This window comes from Apostichopus japonicus, chromosome 9 (genome assembly GCF_037975245.1).
Source record: "Apostichopus japonicus isolate 1M-3 chromosome 9, ASM3797524v1, whole genome shotgun sequence".
Lineage (NCBI taxonomy): Eukaryota > Metazoa > Echinodermata > Holothuroidea > Aspidochirotida > Stichopodidae > Apostichopus > Apostichopus japonicus.
This window is the reverse complement of record NC_092569.1, coordinates 30,555,610-30,577,649: the sequence shown is the minus strand read 5'-3', so window position 1 is coordinate 30,577,649 and position 22,040 is coordinate 30,555,610. Positions and strand designations below refer to the sequence as shown.

Genomic DNA, 22,040 nt, shown 5'->3' with positions numbered 1-22,040 from the left:
AATTAAATAAAAGGAGAACCTGAAAGTAATCGGGTGGCAATTTTCGTTAGAGTTGAGCAAATATTATTCCATTTACTCATTTGGACGTCTTATTTCTGGCATTTCAAAGTGTCAGAATCCTTTTAATAAGGAGTGTGCGTGGTCATCAGGATTCAAATATATCGTAAGCTAAGATGACGGTAGCTCTCATGAGGCAATTACGTATATTGTCCTTTTCATAGTCGATACATTTTTTCTTTATTGTTAAGGTGGTATTTGAAAAAAAAAAATCATTTCTCTAAATAAATCCGAAGTTATGACTATACGCCCGAGAGGATTGTGCATTGCTATTGAGAATACCAGCCATCTGTTATAGAGCTGTCTGTGGCCCTCTCTAAAATCCTTTGTTGAAGGTCTACTGTCGGAATTGGAGACAATCTTGACCCATCTTACAAAAAGTTGATGATTTTAGACGATATCATGACGTCACATGGGAACGATCAACGCACAAATGATTGGTTTTCCAAAAGAAACTCAGCATGAAAATATGATGTTAATAGAAAGATAATCATATGAAATATTTCCATGAGCTATATCACAATTTTTATTTAACTGGCAAAGGAAACAAGTAATATCACACATTACATCGTGTTATTTAAAAGCCCTAGAGACAAAATCCAAGTCTCAAATTTAGCAAAAAGGATGCATCCAGAGCAAGTCAAAAGTATGCAGGAAGCGCTTGCAGATGCTACCTAGGAACCATACGGATATAGATATTCATCGATCTAAAGCTTTATACGCCCACGGATTTTCGTCTTCGTACAAAAACTTTCCACATGAGACCCAGTATGCCTACGTACCCAAGTGATCGAAGCAAAACAAAACATGATAAAACTTAGACGCATAGTTCTAAAACTTTCCTTTGTGAACTGAAGCGCCACCGTAGCACCAGCAACACGTCGCTTTAGAACCATGCCCGTGAAATGGTTTGTTTTATCAAAATGTTCCCCCAAAAGGCGAAAGGTTTTCCTACTACACGAGGACACCAAATTAATTACCAATGTTTGTGAATGCGCCGCCAATGTGGTAAAAAGGTCAATTTACCGTTACCTTGCGTCCAGAAAGTCGAAACTGTCATGGTACAAGAAACATCTAAGGGATTTTTCCATTAAACGCCTATCCAATAAAAAGCGCAAGGATGTATTAATAAAGACAGGATGTTTTTTTTTTTATATTTTGATATCAAATAGTAAATCCTACTCATCACTGTACAACATTATCAATATATGTACATAGGTGGCGTAAACGACACTCGAAAATGATAAGATCTTTTTTAACTTCCATTTGATTGAAAATAGACAATTTCACATGAATATTCATTTAATAGCCTGGTTTTCAATAATAATAATGGTTAGGAACTGCATAGGCTACTATGTAACCGAAATAAATACATAAAAAAAATGGGAGAAAAAGATCAAGAAGACGAGAGAAAGTTAATAACATTCCGACAACGAAGTATTATTGAATAAATGATTGAAGGAGGACAAAGACAGAAAGGTGTGGAGTAAAAAGGGGAGGGGGGAAGAGAGCTGTGAGAAGAGGAGTGATGGTGGGGTGGAACAAAGGGAGAAGGAGGTGGGACAGAAGAAAAGTTAGTCATGTCCTTCCTAATCTAATAACTCAACCAAGTGTTTTTTTACTTCATATATGCAACAGAAGACCTCATGACTTTCAACACCAACCGTCAAATTTTTAAAACATTGTAAACATAAAATCTTATGTTTTTGCCCGATTGAGTTTTATGTTGTATCTGGGGAATTGACCCGAAGTCGTTGCCTTATACAATATAGTCCAGTCACTTTAACTGATGGACCTCAACTATGTAAAAGGGTTAGTTTAAACTTAAACTCAGAATAGATATACACCCTGGACTGATAATAATGTTTGCTAGAGGGCTACAACATACCAAATTAAAGTTTGATGTACAATTTTAATGTACCATTGTATCACTATAAGTGATAATAATTATCCAATAATCATGTTAAAATGTGCGTTTTCTACCTTGAAATAATATCACGTTTAGGCTTAAAAACTTTTATATAGGTAAATGAGTCTTTATGTCGAAAATTGTCAAATTTGTCAAAACTTCCTCATTTTATTGTTGAATATAATATTATCATAATATTTAATGAAGTGTAGGTTATATAAAACACAATTTGATCCACTATGCACTCATTCTTAGTTTAATTATTAATTGTATTTCAATAATACACAACATTGAGGAATTATTATTTATGTCACACATAGACAGACTGGCCAAATTGCTTATTTCTTTGCGCTTATTTTCATATATAACGTTTTGTGCTATTAAGTCTAACAATTAAGTATATGAACAATTTTTTAATAGTCCTATCAACTGAATAAGCTATGAAGCTGTGAATTGTATCAATGTGATTAGTTACACCAACATCCTATCAGATATTTTATTTAAATAGGACTATGTGACTTTTAATTGCTTTAATTAAAATTCTATGGAAGAGGTATTGAATCGCTTTAGTAAGTACTTACTGATTAACCTGCATTGGGTAAAACAAACTGCTGACAGAATATGAGACCTGTCTGCAGCTTAACGAAACAGCTATTTACTCAACTTACCACGATGAATCCGTATTAGCGATTAAAACTACCATTCCCACTCCCACTCCCAAGAACACGAACAAAGTGAGGTGGTTATATGGAAAATTATAACAACATATACAACGTTCCGACAATGTAATCTAAATTTAGATATGATTAAATAAAAAATAAAGGATATTGCTAACATATAGGTGGAAAAAAATGTTTGAATAATCGCGTATCAACTCCACAAATAAGTATTTCATAGAGTACATGTTGTAAAGGTTGTCCCCAACCCATATACTTACCGGAATCGGATAGAGGGGGCTCTTTCAAATATATTTTGTTTAGAACTTTAACAGAACCGATTTCCAGCATCCCATATTTCTAACGTATCCCAATTCCCACTCATCACTGTAACACTTTATTATATATACAAAGGTGGCGTATACGACACTTGAAATCAAAACATCTTTATTCACATATATGTGATTGGTAATTGACAAATATACATGAATATTTATTTTTATATACTAGAATCGGTGAAAATCGATATGTCCGGTGACAGGAATTCGCAAGCAGTGTGGGACGCCGAATATGTTATTACCGAATTGCTACCTGTAATTCAAAGTGATCTTTGTTGTGTTGGAGTGTGGGACATAACATAAACATAAGCATGTAGAAATATTCTAAACGTCTTTGGAATGGCATTTATTTATATTGATCGAAAAAGTTTTCAGCAACAATAATGGTAAGGACTTTCATAGGCTACTCTGTACAGTAAACATAAAAACACTTAGACGAAATGGGTAAAAATGGTGAAAAACACGAGAGAAATTTAATAATATTCCAACAATGAGTTATAATTAGTGAACTTTCTTAATATTAATAGAAATGTGTTTGAATACACGGTTATCATTTATAATCAGTATGTTGTGATGGCTCTCCTATATGTCACAATTATTGTCATTGAGATCGTCTTCTTCCTTGTTGTAATATTATATTTAGAGACACTAAAGACATATGTTTGTATCATTTTGACCAAATCACCATGTACTATACACCCATCGATACCATGTAGTGTTACTATATAACGTAACGTCTAGGTCATATTCCTCTATTAGGTTATATTAGGAAGGGTGTATGCAAATGCTTTAACACAAGAAGTATAAACTCCGATTTCTTGGCACAGATAATAACGTCTGGCAATATGCCTTTGTATCATTGTAGTAAAGAATCCAGCCACGATTCTTCATCATTCAAGATGTATTTCCTTGAGATGTCACCATATCGAACACGTGGAACAGTGCTACGTGGCTCAATCGCGTGATATCATACGGTTTATACGTCCGTAAGATTCCGTTCAGTATCGTAAGTTGTCAACCACGTTGTTTAGCATATAGTACCTTGTACTAGCAAAGAAAATAGAAGGCATTACCTTGTAAATGATTGTGTAACGTTAAAGCAGTTAAGGTACTTCGAAATCATAATAAATATCATGGTGTTTATTGTGTATGGAATGGGTAGTCCCTGGTCATGATCATTAAAGTGAATCGTATCATTTGAACAGTTTACTGCATGTGTGATATTGTAACACATAATAGATTGATATGCGTCAAACAACCGATACATATAACTAGTACAATGTGTCTGGGACATGAACCGTAGTAACATGTGTCACAGGTGGCATCATAAGTTACTGTACTAGCTATGTTTGAAGTTAAGTAGGTACTGTACCGTTGATTCCAGTTCAAAACTCTCTTTACATAACGTCAAATCGTCAAACCGAGAACGAAGAAAGGCCATGTTCCGGTATACTTATAGGCCTACCTATAGCATAAAACGTCTAGATCAGGGACGTAGCTAAGGCCTGATGATTGGTGGTGTAGTGGCTGAAATTCCAACTGGATGGGTTTTGGAGCCAGAAAATTCCGACTGCTGCCTTGTACCCCCCCCCCCCCCCTCCCCGTGCTACTCGTCAACATTCTCATGTTGAACGCGCGTAGCGCGCGGAAATATTTTTTCGATACATTTGTATCACTGGCCCTCACTTCACAAACTTATTAATCACTCTGGCTAAACAAGTAAGCAACCGAGTATAGTTATCTGCTTAGGGGAGACATAGACTACTGTCGACAAAAGCTGTGTTAATGTAACAAAGGGGATTTTTATTTCAACAAAGTCTATTCGACGACATAGTGAATGACCAAAAAATACAGTGCTTTTTTATAGCACGCTTAATATTATTTTCTTGGGGAGGGGTGGTCGGGGCTATTTATCACTCACATGAAAACATTTCAATTGTTCACTTCATTCCAACTGAGCATTTGGAGTGACTGAACAATTACACATTTTGCAGAAAAATGTCGAGATACGATAAGTTGTTAATTTAACATTTTGCAGAAAATTGTTCAATTGCTCAGTTAAAGCAACTGAGCAATCCAACATTTTTCTGATTTATTTATAAGATTTTATCTTGTTATCTAAACAATTTACTGAAAAATGTCAACTTATGGGGCACATTTTTTCTTATGTTGATGGCACCTTTAAGCTTCCGTTGATTAGCATTGAGTGTTTTAATTGTATATCATAGAGGCAATGTATATCCTGAACTTACTTGAAGCTAGCGAACCAGGTCAACCCACCCAATAGCAAAGTTAATACATAAATTAACAGAATTGAAGCTGGCGAACGTTGTACAGTAGTTCTATTGGGCATTTTTTTAGAGTATTTAAAATCATACGAAGTTTTGTATGGTGGAGTATAAGGATCGCGAGATACAATTTCTCAATGTGTGGAAAACTTGGTAAATATGAATGATTAAAGGTCAATCGTGACCGAAAATTTTTAGGTCACTCACAAATTACAAGAATATGTGAAAATTAGAGTGCGACAGTCGGAAAAATTAGAGTGAGACAGTCGGAAATTCAGAATGTCGCACTCAAATTTTCCAACTATCGTCAGTTTTACCAAGATTGGAGGGGGGGGGGAGGGGTGAGACACCCTCACACTCCCCTCTAGCGACGTCCCTGTTCTAGATATTACTTCATTTAAGAATCGCGTATTAAAGAACTCGCATCAAATGGCTGGCACAGGAACTACTTTTATGTCCAACAACCGTGTATCAATCAGTTATTACTACTTTGTGTTCAAACAAATGTTACAGGACATGAACAGTACTTACTGTGCGAGTCATGCTTATCGAGTGGAAAAACAATATTACTGTTGTTGTTTTAACCAAACTATTGTTAATTTTGAACTCCCTAGTAAATAAAAACAAAACCACATCGTAAAATATAATGACTCTATTCACTGATTGGCCAGCCCTAACTTACTATTCCTGTGATTCGTCTCATATTCGAAAGGTGCTGTTTGATATTGATATGTCACGAGTCCAAGCGATTTGGTGTTAAAGTATTTTAATACGTTGAGAGCGTCCTTTGCATACATGATGTCCCATATCAATAGAGGGTTTAAACGACGAAAAAACACAGTTCTTAGTGCTTATAATTTGCCTCCTCTATTCCACTTATTATTTTTTTAACTCGTAAACATATGTGGCAAGATTAAGACAATTAAAATATAGTCATTTAATCCAGTAATGGTTCAAAATACAGATAATTTGACATTTATTGTATGAGATGTAAACACCCATTCTTCTCATTTCCTTGTGGTTGAATCGAGAGTTCTTAAATTCTAACTAACCATTCGAGATAAAAGAGCTTCTAAGTAAACAAAGCACATATTTATCCTGTAATAATAATGACACTTACATTATATACAGATGTCGATATGTGACACACTAGATTGCATAACATAGATTATGGATCTTAACTGTGACCGACTGATAAATTACGGCGTGTAAATGGACATCCGTACGTATGAAGGTCCCTCGTTGGGTAACGATGTCACGTTCATTACATCTGTCACTGTCTCAGAAGGTCAGCAAGTATCTCCTTCATTTCGTGCACCCTATTTTCTCTGTTTCATTTTGGATCAATGGCAGAACTTCGAAGCAAATATATTTTCGTTTTTGCGGTTTTGCTGCTTTTAAACTCAAATGGTTTTCGGGTAAGTTTCTAAAATATTAATAAAATAAAATTAATTTCTTCAAAGTAAACTTGAATTAATTTGTTTTACTTGTATACTTTTTTAACTGATTGAGTGGAACTCGGTATTTCATTAACTTCAGATTAAAAAATTCCTGTCCTTTTTTCTACATATAAAATATAACAACGGTCTACCTGTGCTGACTTGTTACCTCGAGTCTTTGTAGAAATATTACGATTGGTGAGCTATCCGCTCAATTCAACTGTAACTTTCTTGGAACTAAGATATGTTTTTTTTTTAAAACTTGTGCGTTATCGAGCATTATTCTAAACACAATTATCTCCCTTAATTACTGCATTTATTCTCTTGCCCTTATATTTTCTGCTGATAGCCCCACTATTCGTACTGTCCATTCTGTATCATTTGTTGATACCCAATTATGAATTACATCATTGATTTTTTTTAGAATCAAACAAACGCGTAAAAAGAAAATCTGCAACAGAAATTTACTAGGCAGAAAATCTACCTTTTACATGTCTTTTTAGAGGCTAAACTATTTAAAATCAACACGAATCTCTTGGAGGAGAACTTTGAAACATACCAAATACATATACATATTGAAATGTCTACATTTTATTTCTTAAATAAATCTCAAATTCACACATTTTGTTTTTAATACAACACGTTTCTCGTCCATATTGCGTGCAAAGCCTAAGCGGTCTTGTAACGAGTGCATACGGGTTTCAAAACCCTACATATGATGAAGTATCCATTAACCTATGCTAAGAAAAATAACGTTATGGTTAACTTGTGAACTAATCGGTTGTTTATCAAAGCAAATATCGGATGAAATTTAAAATGCGAATGTATAAAAAAAGTAACAATTAAAAAAACTGAGAAGTTATTCCTTCATGATGATAATTTGTTCCTTCAAGTCATAAAATAATTCAAAAAATTTATCTCTCCGTCAAAATGACTGCCGAACTAGTATGATAACATAAATAAAGTTAAGCTTTTGATTTTCTAAAAGAACAAATATGCATACGGAAATGATAATTAAACTTTTGAATAAGTTTAATATCTAAATTGCTCTATTTATAACGTTATACTGATATCATCAATCTGTTGGATTTAGTATTCGAAAAGAAATAATTCCTAATACACAGAAGTTTTATATGTCAAAATTAAAGTATTGATAGGTTTCTCGTGTACATAAAAATGGCAGCTTTACGCAATATAGCAGAAATGTAAATTTTTTTGAGCTAAGAAAACCTCAGTATTGTAACAGTTAACATTAGAGCAATCCAAGCACTTTCAAATAAGCTTTTCACAAAATTGTTAATATGTTTAGTATTACAATATACAACTGACAACAATTTGGAAATTTGCTCGTTGGCAGGTATCTGTAAAACATTACACAACCAACGCATTAGTGTAACACACATTTCAATACAGGCAAGTACGTACGAATATATATGATCAGTCCATCATGTAAATACCCAAGAGGAACAGATTGTATCTTAAAATGATCAACACTTATTAGCCAAACATCCCCAAAACACCTTATACTCGATACAGGTAATTTGGCAACCAATATTTAAAATCCAAATATCGTCTCCATTATTGTTATGTACAAAATGTTTATCTTAATAATTCTGTATTTTGTCCTGAAACATGTTTTTTTTATGACCAAGCAATGTCAATCCTAATATTCCTTCTTAAAATGTATCAACCTCCTAATTTCAATCGTTCCCCTTACTATTTTGCGGGTTAAATTAACACTGTATGTTCTCCAATGTTTTGTTTTCCCTCTGGCGGTCATAGCATCGTATTACACATGTATATGTTAAAAATATATTTGATTCGGTCATGTGCGTTAATCATAGGAATGATTTTTAACTCATGTCAATGTAATAATCAACTAAATGTAAATATTTAAATATTCGACATATTTGTAAGAATTTTGCACGAAACGCTGCTTTAAGAAAAATATTAAAGTACGATAATTATAGACTAAATGTTTGGAAAAGTGATAGGATATTAAGTACATAAAAACATAATGTGAAAAGTTCTAAGTTCTGAAATTGTGCCTGTAGCATCAGAAAGAGCGTCTACTAACCGACAATAAAAAAACAAGTTTCATGCTAAGAATATTTTTATTTAAAGTTGTACCAAACCAATGTCAATTAAAAGGAGAATAGTAACAAAAAACGTGTTTATTAACATTACTCAATCAACCCAGACAAAACATAAATAAATGTATATATCTTCTCGCTGTGCGCTTCCGTTGTAAAGTTCCTGATTCTGTTTTTCAAAAGAACAAAACTGTAGAAATGTTATAATTTATGATTTAGAGCTTTCTTGCCCCGTTGTCGACAAGACAGGCTTGTATCCATCATTTCCTCGTTCTTACTAGCAAAGTCTGTAATTAAAAATATTTAAAATGTTACCGTGCAACACGTGATCACGTGGACAAGAACGGTTATTATTCAAAATCGTGTTGTTTTAGTGAGTCTAGACGAGGTTTAATTGACAAGAATTTTCAAAATGGATATATACAGAAACTCTATAAATTGCTTTACAAGAAGCTTAAACGTTCTTGTAACGAGAGCATATAGGTTTCGAAACCCCTACATATGATTAAGTATCCATTAACCTAAGCTGATAAAAATAACGTTATGAATAACTTGTGAACTAGTAATTTGTTTATCAAAGAACATCTCGCATGAAATTAAATATGATAATGTATACAACAAGTAACAATATCATAACACAACTCGCGAAGTTATTCCTTCACGATGACAATTTTTTTCTGTCAATTCATAAAAGTATTCATATTTTCCGAATACAAAATGTATCTCTCTGTCAAAACCACTGCCAAACTATTATGATAAAATAGATCAAGTTCAGCTTTTTATTTAAAAAAAAAACAAATATTCATACGGACATGATAAATAAACTTTTGAATAAGTTTAATATCCAAATTACTATATTTACAACTTTATACCGATATGATCAATCTGTTGGATTTAATATTCGAAAGAAGCATCATTCCTAATACAAAAATATTTAATGTGTCAACATAAAGTATCGATGGTTTTTCGTGTGCATACAAATGGCAGCTTTACACAATATGGCTGATTTTTTTTTTCAAGACGAGCTAATCTCAGTATTGTAACAGTTTATGTGTGCAACATTTAAAAATCAATTTTAAACTACAAAAACATTAAAAGATCAATTCAACATGAGAGCATTCCAAGCACTTTCAAATTCTCGTTTACAAAAGTGTTACTATGTTAAGTATCATACTGTATATCTGACAATAACTTGGAAATTTGCTCGCTGGGCAGGTATCTGTAAAACATAACACCTTAAACGCATTAATGTAACGCACTCTTCAATACAGCCCCGTAGGCCTACGTACGAATATATATTGATCAGTTCATCATGCAAATACAGAAGAGGAAACAGAATGTATCTTAAAACGATCAACAATTATTTGCCAAACATCCCCAAAACACCTTATAGTTTATACAGGTAAATTGGCAACCGATATTTGTAAGCCAAGTAACCCCCGTCTCCAACAGTTTTATGTACAAAATGTTTATTTTAATATTTCTGTATTTTGTCTTGAAGTTTTCTTTTCATGACCCAGCAATATCAATGTTATTGTTCCTTCTTAAAATGTATCAACCCCTAAATTTCAATCGTTCCCCTTACGATTGAGCGGATTAAGGTAACACTGTTTGTTCACCGACGTCTTGTTTTCCTTCTGGCGGTCATAGCATCGTATAACACATGCATCTGTTAATAATGTGTTCGATTCGGTCATGTGTGTTTATCATAGGGATGATTTTGACGCATGTCAATGTAATAATCATCAACTTAATTGAAATATTCTAATAGCCAACATATTTGTAAGAAGTTTGCACGAAACGCCGCATTAGAATAAAAATAATAACCTTAATGTTATGAAAAGTGAAAAGAAATTAAGAATAAAGTATAATAAAAAAGTCAATGTGAAACGTTGTTAGTTTTGAAATTTTGCATATAATATCAAGAAGATCGTCTACTAACCCTCAATCGTAAAAAAGATTCATGCTAAGATTTTTGTTTTAATTGTACCAAACCAATGTCAAGATAAAGGAGAATAGTAAAACAGACTTGTTTATTAACATTACTCAATCATCCCAGACAAAACAAGAAATAAATGCGTAAGCCTTCTCTCTGTGCGTTTCCGTTGTAAAGTTCCTGATTCTGTTTTTTTTAAAGAACAAAACTGTAGAAAGTTTTGAATTTATGATTCAGAGCTTTTTTGCCACGTTGTCGAGAAGACAGGCCTTGTATCCATCATTTCCTCGTTTCTTGCTTGCAAAGTCTATAATTTAATAAATTATATTGAAAATGTTACCATACAACACGTGATCACGTAGACAAGAACGGCTATTATTTAAACTCGTGTTGTTTTGAGAGAATCTAGATGATGTTGATTGTCAAAAAATTTCAAAATGGATATAAATTTACAGAGTCATATTTGAAATTTGATGTGTCTGTTGAACAGTTACCTATCATTTCTTCTAAAGTTAACAGATATCGTTTACTTAGGCACTTATATATTTTCATAACTACTCTGACAAATATATCGTTTTGAAAATGAATTTTTGCACGACTGGTATATCATTAGCTTATTTCTCCCAACATACTTAATTGACGAATTATCGGATAATCTCAGCACATGTAAACCATATAAGAGTTGTCGTGAACCAATGCACAAATAAAATACTAACTAATTCTAATATGTTATATTCAATAGGATAAATGTGATGTCTTACTGAATTAGACGGATCGGGCATTTTATGCCATATATCCGAATTATATCCTCCTTCAACGTTATATCTAACTTTCTTTCATACAAAGCTTTGCGTACAGGCGTCAAATGACACTTCCTTTTATATCAAGGGAAGCAAAGAAAAATATGTGTCGTTATGATATTATATGTTATCCTTGACTTAGGATACTTCAGAGAATTACGCCAACCATAGGTAAAAAGAAAATACTCATGTACGTTTTTTTTATGAGGAAGTATGTGTTTTCATGAGAGCTGGGTTCACGGGGATGTTGTGGGGCTTTCAAGAATGGTGTTCTGTCTTAAATAGATACAGTAAACGTAAATTTGCCAAAAGAGTATCCGTTTTTGCTGATGTAGACAAAGGGTAATTAAAACAGTTTTCTTTATGGATACGCTAACTTGTCTTTTGCTATACATGAGGTTATTTTGATTGAGCGTGAATCGTCATACATGTGTTAAGCTTTGCCCAAATATTTTCAACTCCGATCTTAAACTTGTTTTTTTTTTATTTATAAAAATATAAAATATTACTTTAACAATGTTTTTGTAGGTTACAGATAACTCTGCATAATGTGTGTACATTGAAAGCCTTACTTATTGCATACGTTCTGAGTACAATATTTCTAAAAATATCGACATATTTTCTATCAGCAAAAAGTTGTTGTCGCAAAAAGTTGTTGTAGCAGTTGTAGCTTTCAGGCGAACGAAAATTAGCTTCAGTAGCTGGGGCGTAAAACGTATACGTGTTTTGTGATGTTGAAGACAAAAAAGATATATTGTGTTGTTGATGCTTGTCCAAGTCAATCAAGTGGTTTGTACGTATCGAAACAAACAATACTCTTCTTCACAACGGATGAATTTTTAATGTTGGTTGGTTGCCCTTTTGTTGGACATATTTTCAAAACTTGGCTATTTTCAAGCTTTGAGGGTAAATTGCACGTTGTCCCAGTGTATAAGTACCTCATTAGCATCATATATCCAGTTTCCCGCTATAGATAATTTCACTTAGCTTACTATACGAACACCACTAGGAGATCAAAGATTTACGGATCATGAATTTTCTTCATTTCTTTTCAAGAAGCTCAGAATAAAGTGTCTCATTGTAAAAATAGAATACAATTTCATGAATATTGTAACTAGAATACGTTTGCAAATAGTTCGAGATTTCTGCAATTATTTCTTTTTTTTACTTTTTTTTCCAAACAAAAAACGTTGAATTCTTGAATTGCATCGTTTCTGCATAATAGAGACCTTTTCATTTTTTGGTAATAGGTTACGGAAGCGTATGAGGGACACGAACACATTGCAAAACGTCATAAATCTTAAAATCACCGTTTTTAAGAGATGTTCTTAGTATGTGAAAAAGTAAAAAGGTGACAATTACCGCTTTTGGTCAATAATATGCAACCTGGGAGCGTGCCAAACAACCTTGGCGGCCTTCAAGGTTTTTTATATTGATAAAAGCCTAATGATATCAACTATTTTTCTTTTATATTTCACAACACATCTGCAATTAACAACATTCATTACTGCAAAACAAAATATATCATGCGAACAATTTACAGTCGGATACATGTATTTTTAAGGACGTGAGTAAGGTCTCAATATGTTTTTAATCCATGGATATCGCTGATGTTTGTACTTTTAATTTTCTTTCAATAATATATTGTAAGTTTTTTTTCGCTTTCTCAGATAATATGTCATTCACATTTAGATTAGCATAATGCACAGGGAATTATTACTTTCATCTGCTTATCGTAGTTATGATCGTTTAATTAAGTTAGTGTATGGTGACTAATGATTGTTTTATGTATAGTAATGATAAATAAGAAGTATTAGAAGACATGAAAACATAGTTATAATCATATTTTCAAACAATTAAAGATATTCAATAAAACCTACTTTTAATATTAGCTATGCTTATAAGCAGTAAAATCAATGTGAAAGAAACATTAAGATTGTGAAACATTTTATTACTGCTTAGATATTGGAATGTGAAATTTTCTTTCCGTTCTTATCACCTGTTTCTATAATAATTGACAAGTTGGAAATAGTTCATTTATTTGAATCAAAAGCGAAATCAGATTTTATTTTAATAGGCTATACAATTCTGCTTTGTATATTTAAACTTAAAAGGATTGTCTGGTGGCCCAAAGAAGTTAGCTTAAAAAATAGTAAATAATTTTCCAAACATGTTGTCAAAAAATGAGAACGCTAATGTTGCGTTTGACAGAGAAACGATTTTTTAATCGTTATGGATAGACATTTCAAATATGATTTGAACAGTACAATACGTGACGTCAGCTCTGCCATAGCAGATTGCGTCCTACCCCACCCTCCGCACAGTACCTATACGGTAATCACAACAAAAACAGTTTCTTCCTTAATTTCCGGTGAAATTTCTTTAAAATTAGATATGTTTTCAAAAACTCCTTAAGCCGCCATGTACTTGATCGGTGGTTCCGTGGTCTTTGTGTAACACAAGGTAAATTTTAACAGCAGACTCTGAGTTGTTCAGGCTATACATCGCGCTATCCAACTCCAACGCGAAAAATGTTCGCATGTAGGCTATACTCAAACGTTGACAATCGGACAGTTCTGCGAAGCCTAAGCTTCTCAGTGCTACATTCTGCTCTGACAACGATTCGATCAATTTCTTCAATAATTTCCGGTGAAATTTCTTATAAATTAGATATGATTTAAAAAACTCCTTAAGCCGCCATATATGTAGTAGATCGGTGGTTTCGTGGTCTTTGTGAAACACAAGATAAGTTTTAACAGCAGGCTCTTCGTTGTTTACACATCGCGGTATCCAGCTCCAGCGCGAAGAATGTTCGCGTGTATAGCCTACTCTAACGTTTACAATCGGACAGTTCTGCGATGACATCGATTCCGCCAAGTTTCATCTTCCGGTTTAACGAATACTTTACAAGTTTCCTTTTACTGTTAATTTGATCCGTGAATTTTATTTCAGCGATTTCGAAGAACAGTTAATGAACTGTGGTTTGAGTGTGAGTGTACTATGTGTAACGCTATACAAGTACACCAACTGAGCATCGTAGTATATACGTTCGCGAGTATGTACGTTATATATATGAGGCAATCCAATGTGCTTACACGTGAGTTTATTTGCTGCGGAATTGGGAGTGCTAACTTCAAGTCGCCTGTTTTGCCTATCTGCAACCACTACGTCAATCACCATATTGAAGCGTTCGAACAAACGGTACTTTTGATGAGAAACTGGTGAATTTGAAAACCAGATTTCTACAAGAAGAAAACGGCGAATGTGGACAATTTTTACATGGTTAGAAAGAGAAAAATAATAACTACAAAGACAATGTATCAAAATCTTCCACCAGACAATTCCTTTAAAATGGTAGTATATGTTAAAATGAAGGTGTAATAGATAGGCATATGTCCTGTTTTTTGTGATACATTGACCTTCGTACAACCTTCTTAACTCGATATTGTTTCTTCAGAATGTACTTTGCTTAATCGTACATTTCCTTTAATTTTTTGTTACATCAGATATCGTCAAGCACAAGAGTCAACGATTCAAGTAAGTTTTCGTTCTGTAAGGGTAACGGTTAATATAAACTACTGAAAACTAAACAATTAACATAAGTTTGTTATCTAAATCATAATTCGGAAAAAAGTTAAATTTAGAAAGGAACCATCTAGATGTACTTCATATTTGTTACTTTCTCCTATTTCAATTTGTAAGATAAATAATGATTTACAATTCTCAATAATTTCCTTGTACTGTGTATTGAAGTATTTTTAGCGCTGATTGGGGTTAATTAAAACAAAGAGAAGACAAGTCTTTAGTTAATTTTTATTTCAAGCAATAAAGATAGTTCCGATTATATGTACTCATACTTGTTCGTCATTTGTGCAAAGTAAGTTGGCCTGACGTTTCGACCCTAGCAGGATATTCTTCAGAGGCTAAATATCAAGTAACAATAACAGAAGGGACAAAACCAGCACTTTGTTTAGACTTTACATACTGTAAGCTCGTTCAAAAATTTGTCACTTTCAAATCTCCGGTCAGTGCTGATGAACGTTAGATTGTTGTCAGGTGAAAATAGGGCCAAATTATACCTTCATGTCGAGGAAAGCTATCACTTATCATGTTTGCTTCTATGACCATGTCGCCACAGAGTCACGGTAGTTCTTTGCGTTAGATTTTCATTTCAAATAAAATATACTTGCTTATATTAGCCTCCATGAATATTAGCCTAAATGATTGAATACATTTTCTGATGGTTCATAGTAATTACCACGTCTTATTTACTGTGTTTTTAAACAAAACTATTGCGATGTAGCCATATATTATATTTCTCTCGAAATAATTCTTTACATATGGAAGTGTATCTGCAACAGTTTTACGATTTGTTCTCATCTTCTTCTTTACATTATCTTGGTGCTAGACTTGCAGTATTTTCTATTCCAAACTACGGAGTATCCAAGGGATTGTCATGAAGTACTTAACCAATGCTCTCCTACCAACGCCAAATCCGGTGTATACCTGATTAAGTCTGACCAGTATCAGGAACCATTTCAGACATATTTTGATCACAACACTACATCTGGAGGTTGGACAGTAAGTAATATATTTCAAAACGTGTACACTTACAATCACAGACGTTACTCTCGAAGACACATTTTCGTTTTAAAGAGTGTCGGATGATATATTTTGTACGATGTATGAATATTTGAAACCTAATATCGGAAACAAAACTACTCAGTATAATTACATTGAATTTTAGTACGATAAGAAAACTTGTATTCTGTGCACAACTATGATTGTGATCTAACTATGTATAAAGATAACCTATAACGCAACATCACAAATCTGTTCTATCCTATTCATATTTCTTGATGTGGGCCGCAAAGAGTGCCTATAAGGTTAATCATAAGATAATGAATTCTATCCGTTAGTTGTATACCTATCTTTTGAATTCTTCAGGTCATACAACGACGTGTTGATGGATCCATCGGTTTTAATCGAACCTGGGATGAATACAAAAACGGTATTGGTTTCTTAGGCAGTGAATTTCTGATTGGTAATGAAAAGTTAGCTCACTTGATCAATCAAAAGAATTACCAGCTGCGCATCGAGCTAGAGAATTATCCAGGCCAGTCATTTTCCTTGACATACGACAACTTTCGCATTGCAGATGAATGGGGCAATTATTCTATAACAAGTCTTGGTGATGTCAAAGGAATAACAGGTTAGACATTTTTTTTAATTATTTTCTCCATATCTATGTACTCAAAACGGAAATTGAAGCATTTTATAGAAAGGTTTCAATGGAAGAGATGTATATCATACACAATTATATTGATTGATTCCCATAGTCGAATACTTGAAAATGTTATATTCTTTTTGTATGTGACATAAATGATTGTAAGTTGAATGAGCCTTAACAATTACAAATCCGGCTTACATTTAATCCTATGTTAACAATCAACAAAGGTTCCGAGTGGCCAGAGCATTACGATGGTAACATGATTCGCTAATAACGTAATGTCGTAACAGAGTCTAAACAATAAAAAATGCGGCTAACATTTGATCCTATGTTAACAATCAGCAAATGTTCCGATGATTCGATAATAACGTAATGTAATAAAAGTGAGTTAACACTTCAAGCTAGGATTAAATTGTGGCGGTTTCAATTTTACCAGATTTACCCATTGCCTGGTGCTCGTCCAACAAGGATAATTATGATAATACATGTGAAAGAACTTGTGAGAATCCGAATAATTGTGTCATACCTGATCCAGCGGAACCAGAGAGATGTCTTTGTCCAGAAAACCACATGATTTTTGGAGATAGCTGCATACCTATGGAGCAATGTGGCTGTTTCGTCCAAGGGGAAGGCGTCGTATTAGCAGTAAGTTTATATGATGCCGTTCACAACTCTTAATATATAACATAAAAAGTACACTGTAACTTAAAATCTTGGATTTCAATTGATTGACCTTACTCTTTATTATATCTGTTATTAATTCTCATTATTATTGATGATATTGATTGTCCCCCTATTTCGGTTTTACATGTTCTTGCAAAAGTCCTCTAATTGAGACCTAGCAAAATAAGGCATCCAAAGCACCTACACCCTGAATAAAGAACTTTACCTAAAATATATAAAACGCACACGACCATTTAATAGTAGAAATTCAGTTTTACTCAAACATCGTCATCAAGCGTTGTACCAAATGATCATTTTACTTTCACTGGAATATATTGTTTAACATTTATCATTTCCAGGAGCATGTAACTTACATTAATTCTGACTGTTTAACTTGTCGATTATCGCAATACATTACAGAATACATTTACAGATTTATTTGTTTCTGCTGAATATCTTAAATTAGGAAGGCGAGTTTTACGTCAATTCAAGATGTACACGAAGATCAACTTGTAGGAACAGCAAGATTATAGACGCGAGATACCAGTGTAGTGATCACGCAACCTGTGATGAGAGGAACGGTGTCCGTAAATGTTACTGCAATCAAAACTACCAAGGTGACGGAGTGACGTGCACCCACAACTGCTTCGTTGCTGCCAAAAGAAGTGTTTTAAGGGTCAGTACAGTTCTTTCATGCCATTTAAAATGCTTAGCTCTTAATTCATTGTTCATATTATTTCATGCAAACATTTACTATATAAACTTGTCAAGTATCGCATTACATTTAAAGATAACCGTGTGGTGAGCGCATCGTGGTTAGGCAGGGACCTTGGATCCCATTTTATTCGACAGGCCAGGCAAAAGTGTCAGTCGAGGGATGTTTTACATTTAGTCAGAAGCATAATATTACTTCTACGGGTGTGCATTCCTTTAAAAACCTTAAAGAATATTATTGGGTACTTCTTACCTAAATAGTGCGTTTCAAACGTATTTTAAGTTTTTAGTGGCTATAAACCTTCAAGGAATGCAACATTTGACAGCTACTTTAAACAAAACAAAATAATTTTAAATCCCTAGGCCCCCAACACCAGAGATGGCTGCAAAGACCGCATTAAACTTTCTTAAAAGTTGATATTCTTTGCCAGAAAAAAATGAAATTGGCCAGCCAATCTTGCAATGCTGTACCTTTCACTGTGACAACCGCAAATCCAAAATTCCTTTATTATTATATTTTTCTCACTGAATATCTTATATTAGGAAGCCGAGTTTTACATCAATTCAAGATGTACACGAAGATCAACTTGTAGCAACAACCAGATAATAGAGGCGAGTTACCAGTGTAGTGATCATGCAACCTGTGATGAGAGGAACGGTGTCCGTAAATGTTACTGCAATCAAAACTACCAAGGTGACGGAGTGACGTGCACCCACAACTGCTTCGTTGCTGCCAAAGGAAGTGTAGTAAGGGTCAGTACGAATCTTTTAGGGTATCTTAAATTATTTGCCTGTAATTCATTTAGACCTAGCGAAAATACATAGATATGGCAACGCAATTATGATACATTCAGAACGATGAACTTTACCTAATATCTTTAAAACGCTTATGACCGTATATTAGTTTTAATCCAGTGTGTCATCAAAAGTCGTTAAAAATGTAACAAATTAACATATATTTTACTATATTTGGAATATGTCGTTTAACATTTATCTTTCCAGGAAGGTGAATCATACATAAATTCTGACTGTTCCTTACGGATTACTTGCAACAGTAACGCACTAACAAGTGAGAGGTACAGTTGTAGTGAAGACGCAACCTGCGAGGAGCGGAATGATATCCGTAGATGTTACTGTAACGAATGGTTTGAAGGTGATGGTGCTACATGTACCCGCAGTGGACCGAGAGATTGTTCTGATCTTCACACAGCGGGTAGAAGAAATAACGGAAAATATACCATTTATCCCGCTGGAAGCTCCGGGTTTGAAGTTTTTTGTGAATTTTCTAGTGGGGGTTGTACAGTAAGTTTAGCCATTGACAATCAATAGCTTTCCCATGTTAAACTTGTGTTTTCTTATATGACAGGACTTCGTTGACTAACATTTGAAGTAAATCATTCAATTATTTAATTAAATGATCCATCTTCCTTTCAGTTTAAAACAAATCGGATTATTGACCTTCAATTAATTTATCTTGCTTATTGTAGTACAATGTGATATTTCATACATTACTTACTTTTCATATATAAACTAAGTGATTCTCTTTACAGATTTTGCAACGACGTACAAGTAGATCCGTCAGCTTTTATCGAAACTGGAATGAGTACAAAAACAGGTTTGGAAGTCTCACAGGAAATCATTGGATTGGCAACGATAAAATATACAAATTGACAAATAAAAAAAACTACCAACTCCTAATAGAAAAGACAAACACGGAAGGATCAACATACCACACCCGTTATTCATCTTTCAGTATCAGTAACGAGAGAGACAAATACCAACTGTCATTGGATGGCTACAATGGAAATGCTGGTATGTATTGTGCTAAATGTCAATCATACGCAGACTTTTAGTTATTACATAATATTATTCTAACATAACTACCTGTAGTTGTAATCACACTATAGGAATTACACTCGTACATATACTCAGGTCATGTTACAAATATAGTGTAGATACTTAGGTATGTACTAGACCTTGCACTTTCATATAGACTTTGTCAATCTTAGAAAAGAAAGGCAAAATAACTATCATGGGAACCTAGAAATATCATGAAACATGACTTTACCGTTTTCAAAAGAGAAACAAATTAAGTTTCATTAGACCATTGAATATTTGTTCATGGAATTATCAAGAGGCCTATCATATTACAATGGTAATAGAAAATATCAAATAATTCGGACGTTTTTGTGAGAGATCAGTCAAGAAAATTGTTCGTTTTACATTTCCAAATGGCACTACCTGCATTATTTCTTATATGTATAAATGTATAATAATAAATGTAGGTATCTTATTATTTTTTAATGATCAAAAGGATGTAAAAACGTCAGATGCAAGCTAAGACGTTCCACAAAGATGATGGTGACAAAGATGAGAAATTCCAACACTTTACATGTTTTTCTTCTTATTTGAAAACCTAGTAGTTTAAAAAGCAAAACTACACATTTCATTTGTCAGAAATTGAAGTACTACAAAGAATTTGCTGTTTACATTTCTACTCATGACACAATTTACCTTTAAACGCTTTACTAAATAATATTCGTCACAAAATTGAAAAGTACCATAGCGTTTACTATTTATATCAAATATATATTATTTATTTATGAACGATTTATGAACTAAGGCTCCCAAAGAAAATCGTCAAAATTGACCGGAAATTGACACCTATTTGGGAAAGCTCAAGAACTTCTATATGAAAAAACTTAAATTAAAGTCAAATCCAAGCATGAACTAACACAACAACAAACGCACTAACAACCGACAATTACAGCAAACTAACCCCGGTAGTTTAATAACGTCCAGTATGCAAATAACAAGACTTGAAAAAAATATAACTTCATTAAGTATTTGTTTATTTCCTTCTAGGTAATAACGCAATGGCAGCAAATTCAGGATATGGATTTAGTACGCACGATCAAAACAATGATGGATCGAGTACCTTCGATTGCGCAGAAAAACACAGAGGTGGTTTATATTCACACGAAGTGATCATATAAGAGATATTCCGGGCGACTCCTTTAATGAGTTATTTTTCAAAGGTTTAAACACAGTCAGTCTCACTAACTTTGTCATTAGTCTACATAACTGTCTTTTTACCCTAACTCATTTTTTTTTTCATCTGATTGATTGTCCCAAATGTAGAATTCTTCCTTCTCCGAATTGCTGGTTAAGGTCTATAAACACATGATCATCCGCACCAATCACCTTCCAGTTCAGCAAATATTTAAAGCTTAACTACTGTCTTAAACATATAACCAATATAAGAAATATTAGGCAACCCCTTGAGATTTAAAAATTCCGACTCCATTCCCTCGTATTAAACAACATATAGAGGAGTCTTGTAGATTACTCAAAGAACTGGCGTTTATATATAAAACACATTTTCGTCACCGAATTTCTGGTATCGTTTGAAACATTTTAATTTCTCTGAACTCCAAGTTTCGATTCATGTATTAATTCAAGCAATTTCTAAGTAGGAAGTATAGGAGTAAACCTTGAGTCTTCGTCAATACACTGTTAAAAATAATGGGCAAAATTTACCCAACTTTTTAACCAACGTTGGGCATGTATTCAGCAACCTCAAAAGTTGGGCAAAAATTGACCAACCCAAATAGGTATAATAAATTCTCAACAGTTGGGAGGGGAATTACCCAACTGTTCAGGTTAGCCATTTCCTCAACTGTTGGGTGGGTCATTCATTTTGTTGGGCAAATCATTTAACCAACGTATGGGTTAAGGCACCAGTAATGTATCCATCTGTTGAGCAGTTCATTTAGCCACCTGTTGGGTGTATACTAAATTTGTCCCAATTGTTGGACAACTCATGGATTTTGTTGGGCATTTGCAACAACCAAATGTTGGGTTAATCCTGAACCACTTCCAACTGTTGGGGTTTCTTAGATCGTGTTGGGCAATAA

At 33.6% G+C, this 22,040-nt stretch overlaps 1 protein-coding gene and 1 long non-coding RNA gene across 2 annotated transcripts in view; one reads left to right on the top strand and one right to left on the bottom strand.

Annotated features, from left to right (window-relative positions):
* LOC139973423 (uncharacterized) overlaps positions 1 to 22,040 on the bottom strand; it is a 54,920-nt gene that overhangs the window by 16,018 nt on the left and 16,862 nt on the right. The gene's annotated exons all lie outside the window — the stretch shown is intronic.
* On the top strand, positions 15,643 to 21,119 carry LOC139973800 (uncharacterized). The gene is made up of 8 exons (XM_071980668.1): positions 15,643 to 15,661; positions 15,925 to 16,097; positions 16,464 to 16,728; positions 17,183 to 17,391; positions 17,876 to 18,085; positions 19,126 to 19,425; positions 19,674 to 19,935; positions 20,989 to 21,119. Exons 1-8 carry the CDS (start codon positions 15,643 to 15,645, stop codon positions 21,117 to 21,119), a joined length of 1,569 nt encoding a protein of 522 aa, XP_071836769.1.

Excerpts from the sequence above, each read along its gene's own strand:
- LOC139973800 (XM_071980668.1), top strand. Across the intron at positions 16,098-16,463 it reads CTACATCTGGAGGTTGGACA|GTCATACAACGACGTGTTGA; the intron begins GTAAGTAATATA and ends TGAATTCTTCAG. Across the intron at positions 18,086-19,125 it reads CCAAAAGAAGTGTTTTAAGG|GAAGGTGAATCATACATAAA; the intron begins GTCAGTACAGTT and ends TTATCTTTCCAG.